This window comes from Mastomys coucha, unplaced genomic scaffold, assembly GCF_008632895.1.
Source record: "Mastomys coucha isolate ucsf_1 unplaced genomic scaffold, UCSF_Mcou_1 pScaffold14, whole genome shotgun sequence".
NCBI lineage: Eukaryota > Metazoa > Chordata > Mammalia > Rodentia > Muridae > Mastomys > Mastomys coucha.
Window position 1 is genome coordinate 83,166,055 of NW_022196896.1, and position 25,587 is coordinate 83,191,641.

The 25,587-nt window shown below is 39.8% G+C and overlaps 1 protein-coding gene and 1 non-coding gene across 5 annotated transcripts in view; one reads left to right on the forward strand and one right to left on the reverse strand.

Moving 5' to 3' along the window:
- Positions 1–25,587, reverse strand: part of Satb2 (SATB homeobox 2) — a 181,324-nt gene that overhangs the window by 60,761 nt on the left and 94,976 nt on the right. For all 4 annotated transcript variants that reach the window (XM_031367536.1, XM_031367534.1, XM_031367533.1 and 1 more), the window contains exon 7: positions 15,956–16,428. In XM_031367536.1, the coding sequence (XP_031223396.1) occupies positions 15,956–16,428 (473 nt within the window). The remainder of the gene's footprint in view (positions 1–15,955; positions 16,429–25,587) is intronic.
- LOC116089569 lies at positions 12,978–13,041 on the forward strand. The gene has a single exon (XR_004118360.1). It is a non-coding gene; the product is annotated as a U7 small nuclear RNA (small nuclear RNA).

The following is a 25,587-nucleotide window of genomic DNA, read 5'->3' on the forward strand; positions in this document are numbered from 1 at the left end:
GGGGGGTCTCTGGGAGGAGTTGGGGTACAAAAGGGAAAAAAGAATGTGATTTAATTCTATTTACTTAACATATGTTTTTAAATGTTAACAGATAAATTGAAATCATGGATCTTTTCTCATCATAATGCAATAAAACTTAAATCAATAAAAAAAAATTGACAAAAAAAAAAAAAGAATTGTGCAGATCCTCAGAGAGCAGGATGGATTTGAACAATTATTCTTTATATGTGGTTTTCAAGTTTTTGGCACAGTTCTAGAGTTAGGCTAAATAGATCACACACACACAAAACAAATAATTATGGAAACACTAAGCCAGACATCGTCCCTCAACTGTTGAGGGAAGTCCTAAATCTAGCATAAGTGTCCCAAAGATCAAGAGCTCCATTAATTCCTTTCTTATTTATATTTTGGTTAAAAAAAAATCAGGGAAAAGGTAAAAAGACAAAAAGAAAAAGATCCTGCTTCCAGAGTTCTCTGCATGGTGGGAGCAAGGTTTTATAGGAGCATGCTGGAAAAGGTGTTGACTGTGGTTGTTCTTACTGGCACACCAGTGGCCTAGCATTCAGGAGGCAGAGGCAAGGTCATGAGGTCAAGGCTATCCCTGGGTCATGCAGGGAAACCCTGTCCCAAATAGGAATAAGGGAAGAAAGATAAACAGAAAGAGCAATGGGGAAGGGAGCAGGAGAGAGGAGTGAAAAGAGGAAGGGGAGTGTTGGGAGATGAGAAGGAAACAGGAAGAAAAAGGGAAAAAAATGACAACCGCCATAAATTCCAAATACTGCTAGCACCATCCTGGTTCAAAATAAGATGTACTGCTAACTGTGGGACTGGAGCGGCAGGCTTTGTGGAGGTGGTGAGATAGGGTCTGACTGAATCTTTAAATATGAGTAGCACCTGCAGGGAGAGATAGTGGTGCAGCCAGGAAAGACAGCAGAGGAACATCTGAAAGAAAAGAGGCCACGCTTTTTCCAGACAAGCAAGGGAAGTAAGGGAAGTGTGCTTTCTTGGGTGAAAAACTGATACAGTGGTATAAGACCTTCTGAAGGGCCAATGACCATGCACATTAATAAGATCTGGAGGTACTGGTGTGCACACACACCAAACAGCACACACTGCCCCCCAAATGAAGCGACGTTAGATAATATGCTCTGCCTTTTTGTCACCTGCAACAAATTAGGCTTTCAATATGCAAAACATCTTCCTTCCAGAAAAACAAATGATCATGATGCCACTTAATTGTAATTTAATGAGGCATAATTTATTTTTTAAAGTGATATACACCAGGTGTGTAGGGGGACGTGGAGGAGCCAAAGCCTGGTGTTTGTCTAAGAATCAAAGTAGCTGGAGGCCGTCCCCATCCCTATAAATTACATATGTGGCTGCTTGTGGCCATTGAAATGGGAGACAAAAAAAGGCAACTTGTGGTGTTTATGTATTATTCCAACAGAGAGAGGTAACTCGATCCATAAAAGCAACTCACTGGCCATACAGCAAAGAGTCTCAAAGTCTGGGCTCCAATCTGGCAAGGGCAGATATGAGAAGGTTACATTAGCCCCTCATGTGTGGTGCTGAACTGTGCTCCAAGGAAACCCATCCAGGCCATACTACTTAGAAATACAGAGACTGGGAGTGTCAGAAAACACACACCCTATTTCCTCACAGCATGCTTTACTCATTAACTCTGAGACAGGCGAATACATTGCACAGGGTATTTAGTGGCAAACCCTTCCAGAAATCAAGTGACAACTCCTATGAAAACGTATGATTCAAGAATATATCACAGTGATTCTGAAAGTATGTGTTTACAATGGCATATTGTTTGAAGCAGATGATGTCATAAGCAATGGCAAGATTTTAAAAAATCTGAAGGCAAAAAAGAAAACAAAGAAACAAACAAACAAACAAACAAGACCCCCAAACCAATCCGCAGCTTACTCCCGTTTTCCAGATTAACATGACTGAAAAGCAGACACAGAGGAGGCTTTCTGGGGACTTGGGCCACTCTCCTATGTCCCCAGGTGTATGACCGCTCTCCTTGAATAGAGACAGGGAAAGAAGGCCCTCTCTGTGTTGTTCATATTTCACTATCCTTTTTGAAGGCTTATATCAGCCTTAATTCTCATTCAGTTCTGACGTCCAGGCTCAGGTAACAAGAGAAATTATTATTGTTGTTGTTGTTGTTATTATCATTATTATTATTTTACAACCAATTAACATCAGTGCCCTCTTAACAAGCCACGTAAAGTCAAATTCCTAGTCTGATCCTACATAGCAAACTCTTCACACATTGGAGGTTCACTAGGAGTTCCACAGAGCAGTGAAGCCAGGGGCATGTAGGTGGCTCCAGTAGACTGGCATCCACTGTTTAAAAGTTGGCCTTCCTCACTTCATTTCTTTCTAGATGCTTCTGAGGCATTTCTCCCTCTGTTTACAGATATAACAGGTTTTCCATAACCTACAACTGTACTATGATCCTGGCTGTTGAAAGTCATTTGTGTAATGCTAAAAATATTCACCCCACCCCCAACTCCCAGAGCTCTGCTGAGCCATGAAGCCAAAGTACTTAGTCTGATTTGAATAAAACCTATACTGGGCACAACAATGGCAATTTGATTTTTATTATTAAAAATGATGTGCTAAATCCTCAAAGAAGATGTCGTTATTACATTAGTTTAATAAAATTTCTTTTATTACAAAATTTCTTTATTGAGAAAGACAGCCTATGCATGTCGTATTTTGTAGTATGGATTAGAGAGAATTGAACACCTACAGGGAATTAATGTACTCTGCAAATAAGAATGCACTTATAAAAGTATCTCCTAAAGGCCAGAGATACACCATTCAAAGCACTGCAAAGGTAGGCATATGAGCACAGATAGCCCTCCTTTGGACTGAGGTGCAGTCTCACATTTATACCTCTCATCCTCCTTCACATTAGCCACTATAAAAGCTATCTGTCTGCCATCAGATAAAGTCACTAGGGGCCAAGTCTCTATATTTTGTGCTTGGTGATGAGCTAGTGATATGGAGAATATACAGACCTTTAAGAAAACACTTATTCATTACAGTTCAGGGAGGGAGTTTTATCTTGGCTAAAGAGTCTATAGCAGGCCTGAGCAGGCCACATAATTAAAGTCTGTCTCTTGAAGCACTCAAGATCATTTTATTCAACCTACTGACAGTAACACTTTGCCTCATGCAAATCTCACTTTGGAACAACTACGCCATATACCTTAAGTCTGTAATTTATAAATACTTGAGTCATGAGAAACCCCTTCCTGGTGCATTCAACAAAACTTGACCATGCTACCTGGCATATCAATATTATACATGCAATACAAGATGAATGCATACAACAGAACATTCTTAAACATTCTGAAAGCTAAAAGAGCCTGTGCTGTCTTGAATATAACATCCCTGTCCAAGCCACAGGCTGGCAAGCCCAACAGAGGAACATCCTCAGCCCAGCTCTTGTCATGGCTGCCATTTTAGCACACAGAGTCTATGTCTTTAAGACATAATCTATGTCCGTCTTGTCTTTAAGAAATGATAAGCACCACAACTGGTCTACACATGTACATTCAAAGCCAACATTTTCAGAACACACTAGCACCAAAAAGCAAAAGCAGAAGAATGAGCAGGTTGTCTTTGCAAACACTCTGTCAGGGATGCACTCAGTTCTGGGCACAGACAGAGCGTCTACACACACTGCAAGTAGCAGGCACAATGGCTATCTTATTCATAAAGTTCTAGACCCTGGTTGTCCCTCGTTTCCATGAATGTTCTATGAAATAACTACTGATAACCCATTCCCCACATTTACTAGTTTGACTCTTTTATCATAACATTAGCAAAGTTAGTGCTTTCCAAACACAAAACAAAACAAAAAGTACGATTACTGAGTATTTCTATCTCAAATACATTAGATGCTTTTAGAGACAAGTGAAGCAAGAGCTGTCCTGCAACACCACAGTGCTGTGCTCCTTCCTGCTGTAAAAGATACACATTAATTCCTATCACCTCCAGGGTCGGAAGCACCTATTCTCGTCTAGTCCACAGGGGACTGCGGCCCTTATATGCCATAACAGGACTATTGGTTTGCATCTGCTGCCTGTACCACCTTGAGAAAGGGGTTGTGTCTTGCAAGCCCTGCTGCATGATGGCAGAGATGACTGAGAGTTAAGCCAGTATGACAGGAAGCTTGACTTCAGGCTTCCTGAGCTCAAAACTGTACTCGAATTACATACCGATCAATCACTCTCCCTAGGGCAGATTTCCTCACCTGTAACACTGAAGTAATTCTACTTCTCCCACAGCACTAACATGAATACAGAGATGAACTCAGGACTCACTAGATGGCAGCTATCGTGGGATGCCTGGCAGACCTTTTAAATATATAACAAGAATCTGTAAAATGTGAAAATGAGTCAAACATGTTGAAATATAGTCATTTTAAATTTAAAGGTTTGAATATTCAGAGTATATCAGTTAAACTCTGCTAAATAATTTCCCAAACATAAGGCAAAAATATAAACAATAACTTTCAGGAAGTGAGATAATTAAAATTATTTGGGCTATTAGAGGGAAATATAAAGAGGGGTAAGAGTTATATAAAATGGAATGACTATATGAGTTTTTCAGGTAAGGTGAAACTAAGATAGTAATTGTTGTTGGACGTGATGGCACAAACCTGTAATTCTGGAACTTGGGAGGTAGATATGGACGGATGAAGAGTTTGAGGCCATGGACAGAGACCTGGAATGTTCATGGGCAGCTTGAGCTATGTGAGACACTGTTTCAAAAACACCAATCACCAAGAAATAAACTGTATACTACAAAAAGTTATGTAAATTTCCTACCTTATATAACATATAAAATAATTAAAACTAAGCTTTCATCTATATCATCATTTCAAATGGGTCATAGTTATCATAGTAGATCATGAAGTTAATTTCATACATCAAACCCAATTTTTATAATGAATTGGAATTCCAGAAATTGGAAAATATCAAATTGCTTTAATTATAGTATGAATATAGTTTTAAAAGGGCTTTTTTTCTCTTTCATGAAGATTTTACTTAGCAATACATAGAGCTAGAGACAGGCATGATGAGCACACAAGCAGGTGCCTACCAACCATGACTTACAAACTACTCCAGATGGGCATAGTGGCAGGTAAGAAAAAGTTCAGAAGTAGATGCCATAGTCCATAGAGACCATTTTGAGCACAAAAATTACGGAGAGATTGAAATTGCTTAGAAAAGCCCAAAGACTTCAAATTAATACCGTTGTATTTATATCACAGCATTTCTGGGCTTTAAAACTTAATTCACTTTATTTGAACAAACATGCATATAACTCTAGCCAAGGTTCTCATTTCACTTAATGGCCACAAAAAGAACACTCCTTGAATATACTGTTTTAATGCTTATCAACTAAACAATGATGAAATCTGTAAACAATGAGAACTAAAAGTAGTGTTTCCATTTCCTCTGTGAAGTTTTTACAAAAGTATAAAATATGGCCTAGGCCTTAAAAGAATACAACAGTAGATGCTCACAGCAGAAATCCAGGTTCTTATGAAGCTAGCCTCAGGAGAGGCAGATACAAATACTGAAGATGGAGGGAGACTCCTTCTCTGTGTGAAATGAGTGGACCAGTACGTGGGAGACAATAGTGAAAAGTGACACCAAATTATCACCAGAATGGAATTTTCTATTTCCAGGTCATGAAAACTTTAGATTTGCTACGAGTCTGGTGACTAACTTGTAAGGCCATCAGTTAAAAATAGGAGGACCACACAGGACAGCTGTCATTACATTAGTTCACTCTGAGTCTCTGTTTTGTGAAAGATGGAGAAAACGAATCTCTCCATCTTCTGTTACCTACACTTTCTATTTCAGGTAGACTGGGGAGGGAGGTTGAGTTGTGTAGTTTTCTACTTGCTGAAATCATCCTCTCCTTTACCAGAGGCATAGACAGAGCAAGCTCTGAGCCTGTGCAGTTTAGTCGCTGGCCTAACCACATGCTTTTTGGCTGAGGTTGCCTAAAAGGCACTAATTAACAATAATCCCTTATTTGTGTGGGAGGTACTAAAATAAGATTGCTATCTAGAGAGCCACCCCCTCATGCTATCCAATAACTTTGAGACACTGCTATCTTGGGAGATATTAATATTATTACAATCTTTAAATCTGAGAATTCAAGCCAGTGATTTTGAAATGAAAGATTATTTTATGAAGTAAGTAAGGCCATCGCTCCCTATTTTATTAATGTAATGTTCTGAAATCAAAAGAGGGTATATCAAAAATTCAATAACATGTTCATGCCTGACATGCAGCACTTTATATTTACAGCCCACCTTTCAGGGAGTGGACTTCCTCTTTCTCCATGTCTCCTTGTTATTTTATAACCAGCTCACTGGACCATGGAGTCAAGATTTACATTGTGGTCCATGACTTGCAAAGAGCCTGGATCTCAGCTAGATACTGAGAAATCATCCTGTCTGACACTATGTCAGCTGACAATGAGTATGAGTATCTCAGAGGTAACATTTTATACAAATATAAATTACAATATAAAATTAAATTATTCCCATCTCTCGCTAACAGTATGTATAAATCAAACTATGACATTAAAAGACAATTTCTGCCTCCTCCAAAAGAGACCCACACTAAGACATCCAAGAATTGAGCTATGATTTTTTTTCCTGTAGTTGTTACATATCTCTGTCTTTCTGATTGTGTTGCTTCAGATTCTGATGCTTAGCAAGTTCTTAGAAATTTTAACCCTAGCAGTTAGGACCAGGCACATATTCCAAATACTGTGTAAATAAAGCATAAATCAAAATCCACACCGTTTCATACATGGTGTTTGCATTTTCAGCAGCTGGCCTTCCTGCCAAATTTTCTGATACATCATTCAATCTAATTTTCCAATCTGCTGAAAACATTCTCCAGTTGCTGAGTGACTTCATAAATTGTATTTATGACCCTGGTCTTAAGTTTCTTCAAATGATGTGGCTTTGATGAGTAAACTGTAAGTTTTTTTTTTTTTTTTTTTTTTGGTGTCTCATAAAAACTAAGAAGTAGTCAAATGAGGACATGTCAATCAAATGAGACCCCACTGGATATTTAGGGTCCTGTTCTCCATCAGATAAGACCAGGATATTTGCACTGCTGTTCCAAAGAGACCTCTGCTAAATGGCGTGGATTGTCATTAACTGAAGTAGCAGGTCACCAAATCAAAAACTTGCTATGCTGTTCTAAAGTAGCACATTTTACTACATGTACCTATTCTTCTACCAAAAATATGTGTCTAAGAATCAGTTCAGTAAGTCTTACCTGACCCCTCTCCTAGAGGAAAAGAAATTGAACATGAACAACGGGCACGAGATAAGTCTCATTCTCAAAGGCATCCATGTCTTACTGCCGGCCTATAGGGATGGCCCCTGTGCTCTGTGGGCAACGTAAAGGGAAGAGGAGGAAGGGTGTGAGGCCAGCCCTAAGTTCCCTCTTCTGGCCGGCCGCTGCTCCTGTTCACATGTGCCACTGCGTCCGTTCCACTGGATTTACCCTAGTTTGGATCAAAGCTTCCTCTACTTCATTTAACAGATTTGCTCAGACGGAAGGTCTCGGAGGAGAAGCGATGTGAGTAAATGGGGACTTCTGAACATATGAATATGTAGGTCATTGGATTTTTAAATAAATTAGAGAATAGTTTACCTATTAAGTAAAAGTCACTGTACATATTTTATGAAACATTACTTATTATAGGTCAGTGGACACCAGTAATCTGAAGCCTGAAAACATTTCCAGGAGCCTTTCATCCTACATGGGCCTCTGACCGAGATTTTCAAGTCTATTCTTTAACAAGGAAAACAGAATGCTTAAAATTAGGATTCAAAATCACGTTTAAAGGTGCAAAGACATAAATGGGGTAGATAACCGAGTGATTTACTTCATGTTCGGACCTAATGAGAGAAAGGTGCCAACTGAAGACGAATTCAGGATTCAGACGCAGAAGAAAACATGTGAACAGAAGTGAGAACCTTACAGAAATGGCGACTCAACAGACACCATCTGCATCTGGGGTCCAGCAGTAGGGAGGGGCAGGGCCAGGGAGCAAAGCTGCTCCAAACTCATGTTACCAGCACACCACAGCTGATCCCACTGAGGTTCTTTTCACAAGGCAATGGTGGTACACTTTTAAGGCCTCAAGTCCCATTTCTCTCCTGAATCTCATTCCTACATATCCACAAATTCTCTCATTCCTAATCTCGATCTCTCCTCCCAACGACCCCCTGTCTCTCACTCTTCCCCCCACTTCCAATAATACTATTTTTCACTCAGTGAACTGAAGAGCTATAGGGTTTCAGGTTTAAAATAACTATGGCGCTAAGAAATAGCAGAGACAAGCTATTCTAGCCCTACACAGCGTATGTAGTTGCTTTGTGGAATGAATGGGTACAGATCAGATACTACGCTTTACCCTCTTGTGGCATAAGCAAATGCCAGTGGCATCGAAATGGCATGGGCCTATAATCTTGAGATAAAAATTCCTATGCAAGAGGTTTATTAATAAAATCTTCCAAGGGACAATGAAGGAGGGGACAAAAATCTAGACCATGTTGGAGCTTCAAGCTGATTATACCTATCAGAGCAGTCTCTTCCATGGGGGAAGAGGTGGTCATTGTGTGGCTCCTCTCACACAGTCCCTTTTCCAGCTCTTTATCAACATCAAGTAGCCTAAGGACAGTTCTTAAAATGAAGAGCCCACATCAGAAGAATAAGGATGAGTGTGGAGCAGCACACACAAAGCAAGGGTATGTGTCTGCTTCTACGGTCCCACAGGGCCATAAGAGAATGGACAGATAAGAAAACAGCTATTGCTGCTGCCTCACTGTACTCCTTTGTTCCCTTTTGCTACAAAACAGCTTGACAAGCAGGGCTAGCCATCCTTTCCAAAAGAGTTATACAAGTGTGATGCTACTAAATACACTATATCCAGAACTGTATTAGCCTCATGCCACACTGGAGAGTTCACATCCTGGCACTACTGGCATAAATATGCTAAATTCCTTGTGCAGAAAAAACACGCACTCAATTTGTATGTTCTTAGTTTGAATGACACGTCTTGTTGATAAACAAGAAGAAAAATATAAAAACAAAAAACAATAGCAAGTAACAGTAAAAGATGGCAGCCAAAAGGTTATCCATTCCCAAAACCAGAGCCATGATTGCGGCACACAACAAGGTACTGCCAGACAGATGCATAAAGGACTTTGTGGTGATTTGACTATGCTTGGCCCAGGGAGTGGTGCTCTTAGGTGTGGCTCTCTTGGAGGAAGTGTTTCACTGTGGACAATGAGACCCTCCTCCTAGTTGCCTGGTAGCTAGTCTTCTCCTAGCTATCTTCAGTTGACGATGCAGAATTCTCAGCTCTTCCCGCACCGTGCCTGCCTGCATGCTGCCATGCTTTTGCCTTGATGATAATGGACTGAACCTCTGAACCTGTAAGCCAGCCCCAATTAAATGCTGTCCTTATAAGAGTTTCCTTGGTCATGGCGTCCGTTCACTGCAGTAAAACCCTAACTAAGACAACATTGATCAAAATTAAGATGCATTAAAAACCAATAGAGTTGGCAAGGGCAAAGGCCACAGAATGACAGTGGAGAAGGGGAACAATGAGAACAAACTATATTAATATAACAACACTTATGTATGAAAATGACATAACAAATCCATCACAACACACTAACCTAGAAAAAAAACAAAAATAAATAATAAACTCTTGAAAATATAGACCCTAACGATGTCATTTTTACATGATCAAATGATATATAGCTCAGCAATCTAAGAGACTAATGAATAGTCTCTTTAAGTAACAAGCACTTTTTCAGATATCGTTTACTGTAAGCATGAGGTTTTCATCTGGAAATCTCAAAAGCAGGCAGACAAGGTTTTTATGTTTATATTCATGCTGAATTGATGAATGTTTGCAGGTGATTTTAATTTCTGCACACCTACACATATACAAACTAGTGAGACTTCTTGTTAAATCTTCAAGCCGAAATCCAGGGACACAACTGATCATGTGACATACCGGTTTTTATTAGCACTAATAAGAAATGAGTCCTAGAGATGCCAATTAGTTCTTGAAAACACTGAGGCATGTAAGAATATGCTCTACATCAGGAGAGCAACTGAGGACAAGATGGCTTTGGATGCCTATCAAAAATGAATGGTTCTGGTTTTGCATAACCATTCTTTCTAGAAAAAAATGTATCATTTAACCATTTTTATATATGAATTTTACCTGGCAAGTTACTCTATCACCCAGAAATGTCTGATTCTACTCAAAAAGGCCTCACCATTTGGAAAATCCATGGCTGGTTTCATGGGGGTACACTACACTGTATTTCCCATTTAACAATACAGCTGGTAAAGTCAGCTGCCCATGTGTGCTGTTAGTGAGCACAGAACACACAGCAAAAACAATCTGCCTGCTGACCTCCTGGGCAAGTTCAAACTATGTCATTCTGTCCATACCATCTACCTTGATTAGGCTGGGATTATACACAACAGGTTATGATCCCAGAGGGATGAAAAGCTTTCCCAAATTGAAAACAGAATTTAAAGAGGAAATACTCATACATTCCTATGTAGTTTCCATTTGATATCTTCAAGGCTGGTCCATGGATGGACTCAAGCTCATGTTGATTGAAAGTGAATGTTACTTTCTGGGTGTAGCCATCTTACAAACTTAATGGCAGAAGAAAAAACAATAAAATGTGTTCTGTGCTTCAATTAGACCTTTTTATAACTTGGCACTTCAAAGGTGGCAATGCCAAAGAAAAATTTTTAATCCATAAAGAGAGACATAAAGGATTCCTCAGGAGAAGAGGAGCCCAGTGCCTTGGCACAGTGTATCCTCTCAGCTAGACTGTCTTTCGTCCTGACTCATTGGAGAATCTTTCCTCGTGCTTCAATGCTATTTGGGTGAAATATATACTGTAGTCACTTCAAAAATCTAAAGTAGTACAACCATGCTTTCAATTTTACCCTTAGCCAAAAAAAAGAGCTGTGCACATAACTAGGCAATAAAATGTTGGCTAGGCATGAAAAGTCTATTCATGCACAGGGATGATACAGAACACGCTCGCATATAGAAGTGCAGAAGATAGATTCCTTCACTTTGTATTTTCAGTAGTGGGCAACAGATTTTCTCCAAAGACATGCAAATGTTGCCTCGGACTTTTAAGTCACAAGAAGATGCATGCAACTTGTGTTGAATACCTTTTTTCAAGTGATGGGAATGGGCTCTGTCATTAATACCATGAAAAAGGTAGCTAAAAGCCAAGGGAGCAAGAGAATCCACCTCTCCTGTCTTTCTACATCTAACACATAAAGACCAAACCCCAGGAGCCCCAGGGCCTCTTCTTTTCCCAGTTACCATCAATGACTCTGCCTCATGCTGCTTAATCTGATCTGAGGCTGCAAAGCACCTATCTTAAGCTGATTCCCAATCACATTTGAGCTTGTCATCTGCTTCTGGTTGCCTTTTTGCCACTCAGTTTTGTAAAAGCAATTGACTTCTGCATCCTAAGCAATTAATCACTCCGTAACTCTGAAGTGCTGGTCCTTGTCACCACCACTGTAAGGAGCTACACTCTGAAATTTGATAAGGACATCTCCCAACCAATAGACATCATGCCAAATCTCGTGGCATAATGTCCAGCCTCTCTTTCTCCACATATCATGGCTTTCCATCCATGTGGAATCTTCTAGAGGCTCTTCACTTGGCTATTGTCTCCCTACTACTCCATGGCCACCTACTTGTTCTTCAAGGCGTGTGTTCTGTTTCCCTGGTTCAGAAGGTGGGAATGCTTTCTACCTGCATTAGTTCATTTTCCGTTGCTGTAATAAAATGTCCTGACAGAAGCAACTTAAGGAAGAGTTCATTGGTTTGTTGGAGTCCGACTTGGCCATGTAAGGGACAGTATGGCATGGTTTCCTGCCCCTGAAACAGAGCCAGAAGAGTGTGGGCCTCCATGAGTGTTGCTGGGTGCTACAGGCAGAAGGCTTGTATAATAGTGTACATATTTTAATAAGGAATGTCCTCTCTGTCAAGGTTAATAACTCCATGATAATCAGAGACAGCAAGAGTCTGGGAGGCACCAGATAGTGGCAGTGCTGCCTTTAATCCCAGTGCATGCCTAAATCCCAGCACTCGGGAGGCAGAGGCAGGCGGATTTCTGAGTTTGAGGCCAGCCTGGTCTACAGAGTGGGTTCCAGGACAGCCAGGGCTATAAAGAGAAACCCAGTCTAGAAGAAAAAAAAAGTCTGTGAAGCAAGGGTGTGTCTTCCTCTCAGTATACTGTAACCTTCAGGACAGTCCCTTGGGCTGTGGGAAAGAACTCTAAAAGCATGAATTCAAAAATATATATAAGTTCTCAACTATGCAAAATATAAGGATGCAATATGAATTCTATGGGGGTATTTACAGACCTAGAAAAAGAGAGGCAACTGCATTATGAGCCAGCTTGTCGGATAGAAAGACAGTAGATTCCTGAGTTCAAGGTCAGCCTAGGACAGAACAGAGGTCTAATCATGGTTGGAATAGTACTCTCTGGACAAGGTCCCACATAAAGACAAGTAGATGTCTGAATTTTTTTGCAATGTTAAAAAGAATGTGCTTACTGTCTCTTCCTAAGAGTCAAGGGACTAAGGTCATGGAATGCTGATTCGTGTGATATTCAAGAGGAAACCTGGAATAAATAACTGATTGGATTTGTAAATAAAACAACTGGGCTTTTGGTATGTGTGAGATGAGCTAGCAGAGAGAAGTAGCAGTTAGAGCTCCTTTAGAATGTTTTCTAGGGAGAGCTGAGTAGTCTGCAGATCTCTGGAGAGTGAACACAGCTCTTCAAGAATTTTTTTCTAAAAAGATTTCTGATTTTGGTTGGACTCTTTTACAATTTTTCATAGCTCTTTTACAATGTTTTCTAGCAGGATTTCTGACCTTGGTCGGAAATCCCAATAATTACTTAGAGAGCTAACACACATCTTTTAGAATGTTTTCCAGCAGGTATCCAGAGAAGGCTATCTGAAGAGCAAACACAGCTCTTTTAGAATTTTTTCTGGCTTTCTGATTTTAGTCGGAAAACTCGAGAATTACTTTTAGAACTTTTCTAACAGGATTTCTGACTTGGTCAAAAAATCCAAGATGTTTTTATAGCAACTTTTCTGACTCTGGTCAGAAACCCCATGAACTATCCTATCCAGAGAGCTTTTAGAAGTTTTACTAGCAGAGAGAGCTGTCTCAAGCAGAGAGAGCTGTCTCAAGCAGAAAGCCAGCAAACTACAGAGCCAAGAGCTATCTACACAGAGCTGTCCACACAGCGCTGTCTACACAGAGCTGTCTAGGGAGCCACGCCCAGCAGAACATAGGCCATCAGCTTGTAACCCTTAGTTTGTCTTCAAGTCCTTTGTTTCGAAGTTTCCAGACATCCCTTCTCTCAAGAACCCAGGCCTGGCCGAAGCTGGTCCTGGGCAGTTTTAAGTCCTCAGTAGCAGGGAAAGTGAGAGATTCCTGCAGGAGCAGGAAGATGTAAACAAAGGTTAAGACACTTGGTTAAGTTGAGAATGGAAAACAGGAAGCTATAAACTCTCAAAGCCCACACACTGTGACATATTTCCTCTTGTAGGTAGTACTCCATCTAAGAAAGATCCCACAACCTCCCCAAATAGTTTCACTCTTGGGGAACCAAGTGTCCAAGCACAGGAAACTACAATGGCTTCTTTGAAATCATTGCACCACACTACTTTTCCATGTCCTAGTTTAAATCCCAGGCTCTGTACCACTTTTCTAATATCCCACTCTCTCTATATCCACTGTTTTTAATGCCAAACTTACAGGTTCAATATTCTTTGTCAATCTTTGTAAGAAATTTGCCAATATTTCAAAGTAAAAACAATTAGAACCCTTAAAATTCCTGTGGCCTTACGGCTACTCTGCAGTCTCTCTCTCCTTTGCTTTCGAAAAGACACCAGGCTCACCCTAGACCATCATTACTGCTTCACCCTGTATCCACTGAAACACTTCCATGATGGCTCTACTGCTTCCTGCCCTCTGTCCACCCTTCCCCACATTTCACAGGTCTCTCTTGACAGCCTCCTAACTGGAAGTGCTATCCACTTTCCATAAGAGAAAAAAGCAAAAACCTTCCCTATGACCAAATTCTGTTTAGTGAGTCAGAGCACATTTCCACATGAGACCTTTCACATTTCCAGTGCTTAAAGTTCAAAACGTCTAGCAAGTTCTTACAAGATCTTTTTTTAAACCAATGATCTCCCACCAATATCTTTAATTTTTATTATTAACTACCAACCAATCTCACAGTTTTTAACTCAATATTTTCCTTTTGATTTCTGTTAGATTAAATATACTTCCTGATCTTCATTAAATTTCATTAACCTTCATGTCCTGCTTCCCCCAGGAACCTAGTCACGTTCTTTCAAGTTTTCTCCAGAACCTTTTCTATTTCCCTACCTCAGATGTACTAAGGTCTTAAAGCTCCAACCTGCTGTGTTCCTGAAGACTGGCCCTGCCTATCCTAGTGAGAGTATCCCTTAGCTTCAACTCCCCAGGTCCACAGCATCACTGCATCCACTCTCCTAAATAGTTCAGTACAACTCTCTGCTACCCTCTGCTCACTGCAGAGGCCATCAGTCCCCAAGGCTCAGCCCCTTTACTCGATCGATTGTCCATCATAAGAGAAGACATGCAGTTTGTAGAATGTACCCCTCCACCCTGGGCATCACCACCTTGTTAGAATAAAATTCTTTACATCTTGTCCTCCATTTCCTAAATCAGAAACTCTGGGATGAGCTCTGAAACCCTTTTTTTTAACAACACTCTTTTCTGATATACACTCACTAAGACACACAAATAGAAAAAAAAAGTCAAACAAGCCACACTCAGTAAGTCAACACACGAGTGAAGGAACTGTTTACCTCTATAATTAGCATGATAGTCAAATGTAATTCTTCCAAAGCATTAAAACTAAGTTATCTATATGTTAACACCTTAAATCTAACTTGCACATTTTAAAAGGTTTATAGAAATATTTTCATAACGTTCAAAAATATTTAAAAACAAGTTATTTGAGCATACATAAATAATTTTACAAGTAGTCTCAAATATGTATTAAAAGGGTAGTAGTGATAGTCACAAAATTCACAACCAAGGGTCCGTCCAGGGAAACACAAATGGTAAGAATGAGGGAGGAGCATGCACAAACACCCAGCCAATCAGTGGGCAAATTCTTGGTGCTGAGCTGGGTGGTAGCTTCGCAGATGTTGAAATCAGTTAAGATTTTGTAGAGATGAATGCTAACTTTGTGTCATGACAGAAGACTATTATTCAATTATGTGTGCTTTGAAATTTTTCCTGTATATTATGTGTGTCTGTGTGTGTGTGTGTGATGTATGTATGAAGGATATGCATGCATGTGTATCATATGTGTGACAGGTGGTGTACATGCATGTGGAGGCATACTGCTGACATTTGTGGGTCATCCTTATGGCTCTACACTACATTTATGTGTTTGTGTTTGTGTGTGTGTGTGTGTGTGTGTGTGTGCTTGTTTATTTACTGTGAGGCAGGGTCTTTTTGCTGACCCTGGCGCTCACAGGGTGGGTAGACTTACTGGTCAGAGAGCACCAGATTCCCACTTATCTCTCCCTGCCACCTCTCCCACACTAGGCTTAAATATGTGAGCTTTCGACAAGGCTGCTGGGGAGCTGGACTCAGGTCCTCATGCTCGACAGCAAGCGTCTCCCAGCCATTTCCTCATCACTATAAAACATTTTGAAGGAATTATAATGAATACAGGTCACATCTCCTCCCTACTCTGACTGTTAGTCCCCAGAGAGAATGTTGTTGATCCTACCTGTGTGCGGTTGAATGCCACTCTTGCAAAGACAGCTTGAGACACACTAGCCCTCTTCAGCTCATCTCTGACTTGCTGGTAGATATCAGGGGAGACTTCCACAGAGGAGTTGGTTGGCTCTGGCTTAACTGCTCTGGGGATGGGTGGATGGTTCAAGAACTGCTGGTTGATGGCTTGAGGATGCTGGTGAGCCAGGAGCCGGCTAACGGCTATCTGTTGGTTTATCAGATGGGCCATGGCTATCTGCTGCCTGACAAGCTGAGGACTGAGCTGCGGTGAGAGAAGACCAGGGCTCATGATGGGCTGCAGTGCGGGCACTTGGTTTCGGATTGGAGTACTGTGGTGGATTTGGCTATGAGGAGACTGTTCGTTGGTTTTGCCCAGGGATGCCAGCTGGTTCATATTTGGTAAATGCATTGGCCGCTGGCCCAGAACACAATAGTCTGAAAGGTTCTCTCGCTCCACTCTTTCCACTGTTAAGAGAAAAAGAAAAATTCACCACTGCGATCATATATTTTCATGATTATAATTTATTGCAACTACATAGAGTACTTAATTGTTATATATCTGGTACACTGATGATACAAATATTTTTCATACAAGTCTGAAAAACCCCAAAGCAAAAGTGAATTATTCTTATGGTAAAAGGGTTAAGCAGTCACTCATTTTTTTTATTGGATATTTTATTTATTAACATTTAAGCACTCATTCTTAATTTGTGGATCATAGCCCCTTTGACAAGCCTCTATCTCCAGAAATATTTACATTATGATTCATAACAGTAGCAAAGTTAGAGTTATGAAGTAATAATGAAAATAATTTTATGGGTTGGGGGCTAGCACAGCATAAAGAACTGCATTAAAAGGCTTGCAGCATTAGGAAGGTTGAGAACTACTGGGTTATAGTTATAAATTTTTTTTCCATAAAAGATAAGGAAGTGAAAATACTTGCCACTTCAGCTTGTTCAACTTTGTAAAAAGTAAGCATTTCCTAGACTAGCAAGACGAAGACCCCCCCAGCCAGTACCAATTCCAAAGCCCAAGGCATTTCTAAGCCCTGTGATCCTCCTCCATCTACAACCTTAGTAATAAAGCATCAACTGCTCTAATTTACTCTAGCTCATGGCTAAAAGCATAGCTCACAGTTATCAGAGAAATGGCAATGTCTCCTGCTGAACGGCTGGCTACCTTCTAATTTTGTATTGGAAATGCACCAGGCGTGCACCTAAACACAGAGTGCCTACTGACCATGTGCGGGTGGGTGGGGGGGCGAATAAGGCTTTGACAGCCAGCACTCCAACCGTGACGGAACGATCAGGAAAATGCTACTACGGATATGTTGCTTCCTCATTGTCACTGGCTATCTTCTTTTAAAGACATATTTTAATAATCCTAAGATTAATAACATCACCTTGACTAGTTCTTAAATAAGATTCTTTCCTGCTCCAAGTTACTGCAAATTAGTAAAGGTTTAAAGGATAATCCTGAGTGAGTGAACAAAGAGAATGTTTCACAGGTGCACGGGTCGAGTACATAGGATCAGTCTGCAGGAAGGAGGATCATGGCCTTACCTAAGGTTTGTGAGGCTGGCAGACTGGACAGACAGTGCTGCAGGTAAAGACTATTGCACTTTATTGTCTAAAACAAAGTTTTGTTTGAAGAAAACACCTGAGGCATAAACAGCTAGGTCATTGCTCGTTTTAAGTGTTTCTAGAAATCACCTTGAAAATGTGTCTCAAAGCAAATTCTGATGTCCCTTAGTACTAGGCCTTCCTTATACTTCCAAATTTTAGGTATAATTATGAAAAAAAAAACCCAAAACAACAACAACAAAAAAAAAGTTTTAAAAAGCTGGGTGTGATGGCATAGAGAAAGGAGATCACTCTAAGTTCAAGGCTACCCAGAACTACACATCAAGTTCTAAGATGCCTCCCAAACCATGAATATAAATCCATTAAAGAGAAATTCAACAGGTACTGTTTGTGGGGGTTACATGGTAGAATTCAAAACTATTTACCTGCAGGAAAAATATTTTTAAAGTTTATTTCCACTACCTTTAACTGTGTATATGTGTGTTCGGGCATGTGCCTGTGAGCTCAAGTGCACTTAGAAATCAGAGGCAACACACCCCATAGAGCTAAAGTTACAGGCACTCGTGAACTGCCTGATGGGGGTCCTAGGACCAGAACGTGGCACCTCTGTAAGAATCCATGCTTTTAACTTTTAACCATGAGGTTAGGGAGCCATCTCTGTAACCTCAGGAAAAACTTTTGAAAATAACATTTTTGTTTTTAATCATTAAAGTAGCATTTACAGGTTGATATACTGCTTGGACTGAAAGAAGCCTGTGTAAGAAGTAAGGAAAAGACTACAAAGGCTCAGAGACTTCGAAAGAAACTGGCAGGTGCTGGGAAACAGGCTGAGACACGCATGCAGAATTTGAGTACAACCAATCAACTGGGAACATGGAAGAAAGTAGGGCTTTTCCTAAATTAATAACTTAACATGACTTTTTAAAAGAATATATGTGGAAGTAAATTTACGTATCAAAAGGTAACTGGGCATTTGACCATGTTATTCCCTGTCTAAAGTTTTACATAGTTCCAAAGGGTTTTTTGTTTTCTTTTGTTTTCTTTTGTTTGAAGAAGTAGGAAGCCAACCTAGATTTAAATACATAGTTATTTTTTTCTACTTTTCCTAAAGAACCAAACTTTTGTTTAGCTCTTCTACAAACTCCCAAGTAAGGCAAAGGTTTACTTCAAACTTCTTTAATTTCTAAGGGAATCTTTGAATGTAACTCATTTAGTTTACATGTCACTTTTCATACATAAGGATCAAGGGAAACAAATTGTTTTAATCTTTTCTAAAGGCATGCATCTTCCAATCATTGTATTAATTAAACATTAAAGTACAGAGCCTTAAATCCAAACCAAGCAAATAGCTAAGAGCCTTTAGATAAGGTAATCCAACAGGGTTCCCACTGTCAGGAATTATTATTGTAATTTCTTTATTGAAAGAAGATGTAAAGAATCCATGAACTGCTTCCAGAGTGCAGTCAGACTTTGCAGACACAAACATTTCGTCTCAGGTAAACATGTGATTCATTGGTTTGTTTGTGCTTGTTTGTAATTCAGTCAATTCAATTTTTAAACTGTTTCCAAGTACTTAATAAGCAAACTTTTATCCCCACATTTTCTACTTAAAAAAAAAAAAAAACCAAGAGAATCATCTCTCTATAAAATGCATTCTTCAACCAAAAGCTAATTGTCTAAACTTTTAGTGGTTTTTTTCTTTTTCAAAGACTTACTACACTTGAATGCATTAACTTTTCTGTGATATAGCTAAATGACATTGTTAATTTTAAAAAGCTACAGATCTAGTCATAATTATGCATTTAAGTAAGTGTAAGTATAAGAGATCAAGAAAACCTACAGGAGTTTGTGATGCATCAAAATAATGATCAGTGCATATTATTTTAAGTTTGCACATAATAACTCCCATCTGTAAGAATCTCCAAATCTGCAGCCATGCATGGTAGTACACATCTTTAATGCCAGTACTCAGAAGGCAGAGGCAGGTAGGTCTCTGAGTTCAAGACCAGCCTGGTCTACGGAGCGAGTTCCAGGACACCCAGGATTACACAGAGAAAAACCAACCAAACAAAAAACAACTAATCAAACAAAAAGAGAATTCCCAGATCTTTATAAATGCTTATTGACAGGAGATGTGATTGGAGCATCTTAGAAATGTGTCAGTGTCATTTATCCAGTAATGAGGGAGGGTTGCATGCGTCGGCACTAGCCATGGCTAACCAACCGGGGAAGGATCATTGCAGAGGGGCACAAAATCTATCCAAGATGCAGGGCGGGTGTTTTCCTCTTTTTTTCTGACTTTTATGAAAACTACTGATTTTTACCTGATGTCTCTGGATTTCTATTTGTTGGCAATTAGCTTCATTTGCAAAATACAATAAAAGACAAACAAAACATCTGATAATTGAATCCTGCCTGTATGGTTGCCGTTTTTTTTTTTCTATTTTAATTTTGCCAGTTACTAAACATACTCTTGTGTTTATGAGCTCCTGACAGTTTTATCAGTAAAATCCAGGTTCTTTACCTCTAAAGCTCAAAAGCAACAAGATGAGAGTCAACTGCACACCAGCAGTCTCCTCTGCTGCCATCAGTCGGGGATGCATATGGAGGAAGCAGTGACTTTGCACACATTTGTCCTCCTTTGAAGAGCTTTTTTTTTTTTTTTTTTTCGTCTTTCAGAGTGGGGAAGAGATGGCTTCCTGAGGACACAACCCTGGGCCTCTTGCATGCTAGGCAAGTGCTCTACCATGGAGCTATCCCTCCCAGTTCTAGCTGCCACTCAAAAATGAATGAATGTCAAAGTGGTATTTTTAGCCTCTTAAATCATAGCACATGATATGTAAATCCTTTAAAGGAGAACAGACTAGACTCCACCTGAAAATGGAGCCTGAGAAATTGTTATTTCTTTTCCTCTCTCTCCCTCTCTCTTGTTCCTTCCCCACATCTTTTCTTCTTTCCTACGTTCCTGTTTTTCTTTTTCTTTTCCTCCATCCCCTTTCTAAGTGATTTGAAATTCACATTGCATCTTTTCATTTCTGCCTATTCACTTCATGTTTATGACTGACTGAACACCACTGTTTCGTCTATAAGGTTCAGGGAGTCCTTGTGAAGCTCATCAGGAGAGCAGAAACCCTGAATGCAGTGAGGACAGAAAGTAGTGTAGCCTCTGACAGTGGTGAATGCATTCACAAAAGAAAAACTATTTAACACATGTCAGGAGACATGAAAACACAAATGCTTCTAAGATTTGACATTGGAGCTGCACCAGCATTCACAGTGAGCACAGGCAGTGTGGAGCCAAGGTACAGAAGGGAAGTGTTGGAGGATAAAGTGGCTGCGAAGTCCCAGACCCGAGAATTGCACAGAGGGCCAAAGGCCTTTGTGTCTCCACGCTGCAAGGCTTTCCCTCACTCCCTCAGTCCCCAGGAAGACATGGCCAAAAGCCTTCTAGCTCAGGAATCAGATCTGAGGTCCTCTGGTTTCTGGGAACCCTGAGATCCCAGAGGAGAACTGCAGAGCAGGGGCCAGTGCAACTGAACATCATCTAACAGTGGTACAGCACATGCCTGCAGAAGCCTTACAAAGTCCTCAGCACTAATTTCCACCCAGGGCACAGGATGATATGCTCTCCTCAGACTTTATTCATATTATGAGCAAAAGACATTTGTCCCCAATTATGGCTTTATTCCAAGCAACTGCACCATATAGCCAGAGAACATAGCCAGGAATTGACCTTGGTTTTTTCCCCTTTTTCTATCAAGACAGGGTTTCTTTGCGTAGTCCTGGATGTCCTGCAACTTGTTCTGAAGACCAGGCTGGCCTTGAACTCTAGGATTAAATAAACGCATGTACCACTACTGCCAAGCTTGAAAATCCACTTTTAATTGGCAGGGGGACATCAACAAATAGCTTTCTGGCTATATGATAGGGTTAAAGTATATAATAGATTATTAGAAAGTATTTACATACAGATTATGCACATAGAATATATATGTGCATATATGCATATACATATATATGGAGAGGGAGAAGGGAGAGCACAAGTGCTTATATGCCCATATTCTGGCACCTGAATCATTTTATTGAAATTTTACATAAAATCTTCCCAGATGTTGGGATTGTGGTGTGGTATAATGGCTCCAAACAGAGACTTCAAAGCCACAGGCCGGGATTGAATCCTATCACAGTAATTCAGCAGGTGTGTGACCACTTCCCTGTACCGGAACTTTTCATATCTAAAATAATTGTCTCCTGCCGAGGACCAGGGTGATGAAGACTGTTTGAGCTAAGGCACCTCAACATCTACACACATTTGTAGACAGATGGACACATGGTGCAGGTCTGTGGGTTAGCAGAAATTCCAATTGAGATCCTTTGGTATACATGGCACATGGGAAGACATTTAGAAACAGTTATGGGTACTGAGGCAGACTCGCTTAGGGTTTTTATGTGTGTCAAGATTCTAATGATTTGTGAGTAGCCTAAGCTCCAAAACCAATATGCCATCTCATCTCTGCTTTGAAATAAAATGATGATGTCACATAATCTGTGCCTGAATTTGCTGTTGCTAGCTCTTGCAGTCATATTAAATGTGATTACTAGATTCCGTTTTTCACTAATCCTTAAGAGAAAAACTATGATTTTACTGAACTTTAATTATATTTTAAATTTATGTAAACACTCAAAATTTCCCTATAGTTTTATTTTCATTGATCATTATATTATGAAGAAATACTGATTTAACCTGGTATTTAAAAGCTATATTTAAGCAGAATATACTTATTTATATATATTTTTATATGTATTTTATATATAATATATATTTATAAATTATGTATATATGCATATATATATTATTGGTAGGGTACTTCAATATATAGAAGATTCCATGGACCTAATTCTTTTTTTGTTATTGTTTTATTTTTTAAAAGACTTATTTATTTTTATTTTATGTACGAGAGTGTTTTTTCTACATTTACTTCTGTGTACATGCCTGCAAAGGCCAGGAGAGGTCTTTGGATGCCCTGGAACTAGAGTTTTAGATCACTGTTAGTTATTATATGGGTGCTAGGAATCAAACCTGGGTCCTCTAGAAGAACAGCCGGTGTTCTTAGGCTCTGAGCCATTTTTCCAGGCCTATATATCATTCTTATCTTAAGAAAACTTTTTTTTCTTTTTTTTTTGGTTTTTCGAAATAGGGTTTCTCTTGGTTTGCTCTGGCTGTCCTGGAACTCACTCTGTAGACCAGGCTGGCATAGGACTCAGAAATCCACCTGCCTCTGCCTCCCAAGTGCTGGGATTGAAGGCATGTGTCACCACCGCCTGGCTTAAGAAAACCTCTATCTCAAAATTCTAGGAGAAAAATTTAGAAGTGCAATATTATTAATATTTTTGTTAAATTAATATAAATTTCAGAAAATATTTATATAATTGTGATTAACACATAAACCTTCTTAGTTTTAAGAACCTTTTTTAAAATTAGGATATGCTAACCAATGTCTTCAGTTTCCCAAAAGATTACCTAAAGAACCTCTCTAACTCTTTTGTGTTCATAACTCTGTCACAGCCTATCAATTTTGAAAATTAATTCTTTTACTTTAATTCACTATCAAATGGAATCATGACACATATATCAGTACTCAGTTTCTCCAAATGAGCATTAACCATTCATATGCTGAGCTGGGAGCGGTGACAGTGCGCACTTGGAATCCAAGCCCTTGGAAAGTGGGAATATGCTACTATATTCCCACTATATTCCACTATATTCCATGACTATAGCAGGGTCATGCTAGCTATACAGCAAAGTCAGCCTGTACAGCAAAAGACCTTGTCCCTACAGGGGAGTTCATACTCAAACCTTTGAACGGGATGGTGGAAAGACAAGTATTGGATGAAAGGATAAAATCCACAATATATGGCCAAATTTATAGGGCTGGTAAGAAAGCTCAGTGGATAAGGAAGCCTGCCTCTGAGCCTGACAATGTGAGTTCAGTCCCCTGGGTCCATATGGTAGAAGAGAAATGACTGCCAGCGCACTGTCCTCCAATTTCCACATGCACACCCATGCACACCCATGCACACAAGGATAAATGTAAACTTTAAAAATAATTCACAGAAATGTAATACAAATACATGTAAGTTTCAAATTACCACATGAGAAGCAATAAATCTGCTTTCCTTGTATATATGCTATATTTGTATCAGCCAACAGATGGAAGGATGGCACCCTGGAGTATTCTCTAAAGTAATTGGTCAATGGCTTGGGTTTTTTATTGATTTTTTTTTCCTTTTTAATAGAATAGTAAGGAAGTTATAGATATTCAATTCTCTAAACATGGTGATTTACACCTGCAGTCCCAGCACTCAGAAGGCTGAGGCAGAAGGGCTACCATGAATATGAGATCAAAATTTGACCAGTGTTTTAATGCAGATCTAACACAGTTGGTTTGTGAAATCACCCCTGGAATCCATCCATAGTTATAGTGGATGAAAAGCAGCAAACTGGGTAAAAGGCTTTACACTGAGAAACTTCCAGAATCTCTGGCTTGTAGATTTTTCTTTAAGCCATTAAGATGCTTATGCAAATGTGAACAGATTAGCATGAATGAGAGCTAATGGATTCCTTAATAAGATAACACTCTAGAATTCCCCAGAACCTCATTTGGAAACCCTGAGTAAAAGAATATAAGGGGGAAAACAGACAAACAGAGCTTCTCAATGCCTCTTTAAACCCTCCATCGCTCTCTGCAAGCAGTTCTAGAGAGGTAAGTCAGGCATGGGTTTGGGTTTGCCTTGTGCCCTCTGGTAGGGGCGCTGCCAACCAAATCAATCATTTTAAATTGCCACCCAAAGCCTGAGTATAAAACAAAGAAAGATAATGTTAGCAAGCACCATCTAAACCTTTATCCCAAGTTCTATGATCCATCACCCCAAGCCCCAATAGCAATATTGTACATAATGATCTTGTTAAAAAATAAGTTAGGAAAACGTGCTCAAGGTCAAATAGCTTTCAGATACTGAAAATATTACAAATAGGAGTTATTGGTTCTAACATTTTAAGTAAAATTTAAAAATCATGTAGGCAATAAAAAGGAGTCTTGTCAGCATGTGTATGGTAGAGGATTGCAAAATCGATCATCAAGAGGAGGAGAGGACCTTGGCCCTGTGAAGGTTCTGTGCCCCAGTGTAGGGGAATGCCAGGGCCAGAAAGTGGGAGAGGGCGGGGTGGCAGGCATGGGGAGGGGGGAGGCAACAGGGGTTTGTTTTTGTTTGTGTTTTTGTTTTTTGGAGGGGAAACTGGGAATGGAGAAATTCGCATGTAAATAAAGAAAATATCTAAAATAAAAAAAAATAAAAAAAAAAAAAAGGAGTCTTGTTGTGTTGGGTCTCCCTCCTCCAACCTTCTTTGCTTAGCTTGAAGTGATGGGGCTCATTGCCTCAATGTTTTACAAGTGGTTTTGATGGATTTCTCTTTTTCTTTTAATTATTAGATTTATTTATTGACCTGGAGGACAACAAGGCATGCATATGGAAGTCAAAGGACAACTTATAGGAGTCAGTTCTCTCCTTGTACCCGTGGTCCCTGGAGACTTAACCTCAGATCCTCAAGTTTGGCAGCAAGTGCCCGTATCTACTGAGCCATCTTGCTGGTTCTTTATTAAGTTTCATTCAGAAACAAGATGCCTTAGGCACAGAAATTTTCTTATCTGTAAAGCCAAGGCAACTCTTGAAAACTGCGTTAGTATCTCAGGTAATAGCAATCCTACCATCTACATCAACGCTGAGGCTAGCCTGCCATTGACACTATAGCTATGGCATAATCCAGATCGCAGCCCTGTTGTTTAATTGCCACAACTGTGTGACCCAGATAGAAACAGTTCATTTAGGAAGCTGAAGCTCAGAAAATCCAAAAGTAGGCTGGGCATACATACCTTTAATTCCAGCACACTTAAACACTCTCTGAGTTCAAAGACAGCCTGGTCTACAAAGTGAGTACAGAACACCCAGGACTATTACACAGAGGAACCCCTGTCTCAAAAAA